Source organism: Corylus avellana, chromosome ca2 (assembly GCF_901000735.1).
Source record: "Corylus avellana chromosome ca2, CavTom2PMs-1.0".
Lineage (NCBI taxonomy): Eukaryota > Viridiplantae > Streptophyta > Magnoliopsida > Fagales > Betulaceae > Corylus > Corylus avellana.
The window spans coordinates 40624201-40630947 of record NC_081542.1 but is presented as its reverse complement, the minus strand read 5'-3'; the positions used below and the strand labels follow the sequence as shown (position 1 = coordinate 40630947).

The window sequence follows — 6747 nt, the reverse complement described above, 5'->3', positions numbered from 1 at the left end:
CTGGATTTACGTTTTTTCTTTTTTGTTCGTTATTGGCTTTAATTGTAGTACACTTTTTAGTGCACAGTGTGTAATTAGATGGACCGCTTCTAAGCTTGTGTTTGGAAGCATTCTTAACTGGTCTCTCAGGCTTTGTTTGGCAACCGGGTCAAATGCCTAGATAATGTTTACGCATCTGACCATCTGTGCGTTTGGACCAAAAAAGTTGAATTTTCAACTTTTTCTCAACGCAAATTGACGATTTTACCCTCCTTCCAATTTCTTCTTTCTCTTGTTAATTTGTTGTTTTTTCGTCCAGTCCACAGTTGTCGACGAAGCAAAGCATGCGGAGAGCCATGGCATGGTGGAGGGGCACGGCAGAGTAGAAGAAGTTGGCGGCACCGAATTAGAGGCATACAACAGAGAGGGCGGTGACGGAGCCTGTGAATTTTGGCGGCGAATCGGGCGGCACTGCAAGGGAGGGAGATGGGGACGGAGAGGATGGACTCGAAGAAGGAGTGGATGGAGTCGAAGTAGAGGAGGTAAAGCACGGAGAGGACGTCGAGAAGGAGGGCATGGAGGAGGAGGAACACCAAGGTCTGCCACTGCTCCACGCTATAGATTGCGTAGATCTGGCTCCAGTCTCTGCTCGTCGCTGTTTTGCCCATTTCTTGCTTTTCCTTTCCTTTCCTTCTCCAATCTAATGCGAGAGATTCTACGGGTAATTGAATAGAGATCCTGCCAACTAGGAAAACAAATTTTGGGTGAGAATTCGGGAAAGTGTGTGAGCGAGTGAAAGAAAAAAAAAAAAGGTGAGAATTTATTCTTTCATGGAAAATTATTAAAGTTGTTAAGAAATTATAACCGAAAGGCAAAAAATGGGGTAACACATTTTCTTTCAAAAAATTCCCTCATTTTCTCGGCAAGCAAATAGACCTAGTAGTAGCGCAAAGTGTTGGATTTTGTAATCTTTGTTTATACTTACAGTGACAAAGCTTGCGAATCAGCCCAGGGTTTGAGATCCAACAGCTGCAGAAAACTTTATGGCAATCCCAACACAGAAAGAAAGATCAGAGAGAACATAACAGAGAGCTCAAAGGGGAGAAGACAACTCGAAACTATGAGGGAAAAGACAACTTGTAACAGTGAGAAGATTGAGGGCAAAGCAGTGCGCTAAAAAAAAAAAAAAAACAAAGGCTCAAATGATAATTTCATAAATGGGTTGCTGATAGGTTACATTTACAAAGCACCCTTACCGAGAATGTATAGTATCTAGCCACTCTCCACCCGGTTGTCCAACACCACCTCATTCTCTCTTCCTTTCAGATCAACAGAGGGTCATTTCCTTCTTTGTAACACTTTCCTTATTTGCTTAAAAAAATAAAATAATAATAATAATCTAGTTTCAGACTTTCAAATTTTAGGTTGATCTACACAAAATTGTTTATTTTGTCTTTCATATATTTATTGGGTAATTAAGAATATATTAAGGAAAATTTCATAATAGTATATCATGAGTAATCCTCCGATTTCAATTGACTCCATCAATTTTTAAATCCCACTTTTAACTTCTTAAATTTTTTTTCCTCACATTTTTCACTTCCGTTCAAAAATGTTTATATGATATTAATCGGATTAATGTCACATAAACAATTTTGTCACGTCAATTAAAAAGTAATTTTTACTTTATTAAACAAAAATTAAAATATGAAAAAGGAGATAAATTGAATAGCAACCGGGAAATCAAAATTCCAACTCCGACCACCACGGGCCGGAATTCAGAATGGCCGAAATTTTGAGAAGCTTTGACCCGTGCCAAGCTATAAGTGCGGTCTATATTTGTTTTGGGTTGAGATAGAGAGAGGCGAGTAATACTTTGGTTTCACCGGCGAACTAGCCCCAACGAATTGTTTGCACTTAAGGGGATTCGGACATTAGACCGGATAGAAATGCTACCAAGACCAAGACCCTTACCACTTGAGCCAACCCATTAAGGTTAATCGATGAAATATCAATTTTCCAAACCAAAAGTTTTTCTTTTTTTTTTTTTAGAAAAAAGTTTTCAATGATTTCATCGAGAATGACTATCTTGGTTTAACTTAATGGGTGGGGGCAGACAGTCTTTTCCTGGGCTGGGCTGGGCTGGTGAAACCCAAGCCCATTAGAAACAAGCGGGTCAAAACCGAAGGAGACGATAAGAGTTGGACCCAGTTATCACAACCTGTCAACCAAGAACTCAGAAAGTCGCATCGCTCTGTATCTCTCCCATCTGAGCATTCACACCGTATAATTTGCCCTCTGTACCACGCCGCAGAGAATCAGAACGTAGGGTTTTTTAGACTTTTCCGACTGGGAAGCTCTGTGCGCCCAAACAGAACACCCAGAAAGAAGAAAGAAATCATTTGCGAGCGAAACGGCTTGACGACCAAAAGTAGCTTCTCATCGGATCGGCTTCTAAGCGGAAATCATCCTCAGCTTCTAACTTTTGACTTTCGAAACGATGGGACGAGGAAAGTACAAGAACAAGCCCACGGGGAAGCGCCAGTTCTCCACTCCCGAGGAGATGCGTAAGCACCACACCAAACCCTAATTTTCCTTTTCCGTTTGGTTCCCGAGAGAATTTCTGTCTTAGTATGGTTAGCATATGGGCAGTTTTGGATTTTGGTTCTAACCAATCAGAAAATTAGTTTTTTTTTTGTTAAAATTTGTTAATTTTCTGGGGTTTAGATCGGGGTTGAGTGAGTGATTGGGTGGGTTCCTGAATACTTCAATTGCTTTGTGTATTTTGTTCCCATTTGTATTTTCTGAATGATTTAACTGAATTTTGATGATTTGTTAGGTTGATTAAAATATTTTGAATTTATTCCTAGGATTTGGGAGGAAGAAGTCATTTATAGCTCGCATTAGGTGCAATTAATAAGAGTTTGTGTTGTTTTGTGAATTTTGAAATGATCTCTGAGTTGATCACAGAGTATGAATTTCTATGTTGCTACCAACGATTGGTGATAATTGTCAACATGCTTGCTGAAGTGGGATAGGAGCACAAGCTTTGAATAAGATAAACATATTCAATAAAACATTCTAGTGTGAGATAAAAGAGGATTATGATTTATTAGATATTCTTAAAAAATCCCAAAGAAAGAAGGACTGAATTTGTTCTTGTGGAATTTGTCAAATATATGTTGAGGAGATTCTTGCTTTTGTTGATATTGACATTTGGCACTGTTTTTTCCGTCCTTTTTCTTCTCTTGGGCCTCAACACGGTTTGGTAGACATCATAGCAAGTGAAAGAATATGGTTCTAAACGTTCAACTACTTTAAGTAAGAGTCCCACTTTTATTCTATTCTTGACAGAGAGAGGAGAGGGAGAATTTGAGTAGAGTAAAAAGTAACTTGAAAGTACCCGTGCAAGTGCTTCCTATTATGATGTGAACGCCTGCTTCATGGTCATTACAAATTAGTGTAATTTCTTTCCTATTAAGTTCACGTGGAACCTTAGAAAGAGGAATATATATATATATGCACAAAACTGAAGGACTCTAACCTAATGATGTAGGTTATCATTTGTTTTTTGGTTGCAATTTCAATCTGAGATAAGTAATAATTTAATGGTGGGTAAAGTTTAGTCTTGCTGACATCAAATATTTTTTTGTGTGATTCAATTATTGCAGTTGCTGGTACTTCTTCCCGTCCTCGCACTTTCAGAAAGGTCTCTCTCTCTCTCTCTCTCTCTCACATACACACACACACTCATACACACATTTTGTAGCAATGCAGATTATTGATTAATTGAAAGTGCCATTGATTCTGCAACAAGAGTCTGTTATGGAATAGGTTACCTTTCCTGTTTCTTATTATTGAGTTGTTTTATGTTCTTATGCATCACCTTTTCCATAAATTTGATGTAATTAGCAAGAAGCTGAATATGAAGAGGAAGTATCTGAGGAAGAAGGATCTGAAGAAGGATCTGAAGAAGAATCTGAAGGAAATAATGAAGTTAGTAATAATGACCAGCTTTTACTTTGATGGCTTTATTGTGCTTATGTTTTGGATTGTTTTATGGGTGTTGCTCATCAACATGATTCCATTATCTTTTTCTCAATTAATGTTTAGCAGAAGCTGAAAGGCACTCAAGGTATTATCCAAATTGAAAATCCTAATTTGGTAAAGCCAAAGTCCTTGAAAGCCAGAGATATCGATGTAAGTTCCACCAAATTTTCTCATGCATTCTTTCATTTATTAACTTATGCCAAAAAAAGAAGTAATGTTTTTTCTTCCTGTGCAGTTGGGGAAAACAACTGAACTTTCAAGGCGTGAAAGGTTTGTTAATGGTCACTTTTGTTCTTCAAGAGGGCAATTTATGTTCTATTTCGAAGTGGGAGTCCATTTTTTTTTTTAAATCTATCTTTGTGGTTTTCTTTGATTCTTTTTCAGTCCTATGACACAAATCTTCTGTGGAGTACATACTTCTTTATACTTTTAACAGATTTGCATGTAAAGCAGTTGTATTTATTATCAACTTTTGTGTATCATGCAGAGAGGAGATAGAGAAACAGAAAGCTCATGAGCGATATATGAAATTGCAAGAACAGGGGAAAACAGAACAAGCTAAGAAAGATTTAGGTAATAAATCATGATAAATTACTCCTTTTTCACTTTTAATTGTCGGTTCTAAGTGGTGGTGTGTGTAATGTAGGTTATGGATATTATTTTTAAATATACAGATAAAACTTGGCTTGTAAAATTATTTTTTTCATCAAATACAAACTGATAAGATTGTATTGTAGTTACAAATACTTTTATTACCTCCTCCTTTCATGCTTCTATGTTGCTTAAAATTGACTGAATCTTGATGGCTGATTGACTAAGATTAAATAGAAAGTGAGAGAAGGATCAAGAATTAACAGCTCTACCTTTTGTCTCCCCTAGTGGAGACTCTCTATAGCTCCTAGTGAGAAGTTTTCTTTTCCTAGTGAGCGCAAACAGGGGACGAGAGAAGAGCTCCAGCTCCTCCCCCCGTCCTCCTCTCGTGGCCCCTCATGATTGATCCAAGTCTTCCCACTCCCCTTGGAGCCTTCCTTTCCTATTTTCTTATGAAGACTCTCCCTAGTGTGTGTGGGGAGAGGAGGGAAGAGCACTGCCTCTTCCCTTCTCCTTTCTCCTTTATCCTCTTCATTTTTCTCTTTTTTTTTTTTTTTTTGTTTTTTAATTATTTATTTAATTTTTTTTTTTATCCTCTTTTTTCTCGTTCTTGGAAGCAAGATCTATTGCACATTTGTCCCCTCCTCCGTCCACGCGCTACTCCATCTTCACTGGCCTCTGCTCCATCCACTGCAAGTGCAACCCATGCGCCGCCCTGGCATGTGTGCGCTACATATGCCGACAATATTTTTTGTTTCTTGTGGCAGATCCTTGGTTCCCTTGTACCTTCTCCTTTGAATTTTCATAGCTGGTGCCCACCCCCCTTTTGCCTATGGAGACTTCTAGCTCCAAATGTGATGTCCACTAAGGGTCCATCGTCAAGCACCCTCCTTCACTGGACATTGCTGTGGTGCTCCTCTATTGCATCTCTAGTTTAGTCATTATCAGCATTATCCTCTGTGTTGTTGCTACCAAGTTCTTTTGTTGTCGCAGTAGTCATAGGTAACCCAACTATTGGACTGCCTCAAAAATCATCGTTTGTGGCAGCCTCTTTCTTGGCCTGTGTTCCAAGAAACTATTGGGCTGGACTATTTATTTGGCTCATTCTTAGATGTTAGGTTTTTTCTTGCATTGTGATATTTGTAGTGGGGTCTTTGATGGGTGTATTATTTTATCTTTTATTAATGCAATCTCAGTTATGAAAAAATAGAAAGTGAAAAAGAAACTTAGAAAAACACTTTTTTTTTTTTTTTGAAAAAAAAAAGAGAGAGTGCCTCAAGATCATGACTTTACCAATTGGAAAATAATTTTTAGGTTGCGACCTCACTTTGTTCCTCATGCAGGTCATGAATAGACAATGTACCACTTTTTAATGCCATTGTTTTGGTTGCTTTTGCAGAGCGTTTGTCCCTTATTCGTCAACAAAGGGCAGAAGCTGCTAAAAAGCGAGATGAAGAAAAAGCTGGTAAAATTTTGAGACCATTATCCGTTGCCTTGTCTTTTGTTTCATAACATTAACATCTTGAATCTGATAATGAGTCAATTTGTTTCAGCCAAAGAACAGAAGAAAGCTGAAGCTCGCAAATGACCTTCCTGAAGAGTGTTTTGCGTAAAGTTGTGCTGCCCAAAACAATATCTGCTCTTTGTTTTACTTGTTAGTACATTTATAATGAACATTATTATTCCATGTTGGTATTTGTCCAAACAATTGTGTTCCTATTTTCTCTCAGTAATTTGACCATGGTAGTGTCTTGAAGCAAATAGATATCTATATATTTTTTTTTTCAGAAGCTTTAACCTTTCTATTTGTATAGAATGCGTTCCATATTACTGTCTACTGGGAACGTTATACAGTGATACATTGATGCTAATATGATACAAGTGGTATTAATTGTGTCATCATCTCATGTCCCATACTTAGTCTGCCACCAATGCTGGGCATGTAGTATCATACAGAGTTCCATGAATATTTATGTTGGATCTGGGTCTGCTTATTGCAAAGGGATCTCTGTTTTGAGTTGACACAGAAATGATTCCATGATGATGCTTGCCACTTCTACCATTTTTCACCTTGCTTTAATTCTTTTGTATGGAATGGGGCATAAACCTAAAGCAATTTCTGACACC

The 6747-nt window shown here is 37.8% G+C and overlaps 1 protein-coding gene across 2 annotated transcripts; it reads left to right on the top strand.

The window, feature by feature from the left end:
* The first annotated feature begins 2200 nt into the window (after positions 1–2200).
* LOC132172908 (uncharacterized) lies at positions 2201–6522 on the top strand. 2 transcript variants are annotated; one of them, XM_059584469.1, is made up of 8 exons: positions 2201–2546; positions 3651–3688; positions 3892–3975; positions 4093–4179; positions 4265–4299; positions 4517–4602; positions 6020–6085; positions 6174–6522. In XM_059584469.1, exons 1-8 carry the CDS (start codon positions 2480–2482, stop codon positions 6206–6208), a joined length of 498 nt encoding a protein of 165 aa, XP_059440452.1. In that variant the 5' UTR covers positions 2201–2479; the 3' UTR covers positions 6209–6522. The 2 variants fall into 2 exon arrangements, with proteins under 2 accessions (XP_059440452.1, XP_059440453.1); XM_059584470.1 differs by having other exon boundaries at positions 2203–2546; positions 4096–4179.
* Positions 6523–6747: the final 225 nt, after the last annotated feature.

Excerpts from the sequence above, each read along its gene's own strand:
- LOC132172908 (XM_059584469.1), top strand. The coding sequence starts at position 2,480 with ATGGGACGAGGAAAGTACAAGAACAAGCCCACGGGGAAGCGCCAGTTC. Across the intron at positions 3,976-4,092 it reads AATCTGAAGGAAATAATGAA|CAGAAGCTGAAAGGCACTCA; the intron begins GTTAGTAATAAT and ends ATTAATGTTTAG. Across the intron at positions 4,300-4,516 it reads GAACTTTCAAGGCGTGAAAG|AGAGGAGATAGAGAAACAGA; the intron begins GTTTGTTAATGG and ends TGTATCATGCAG.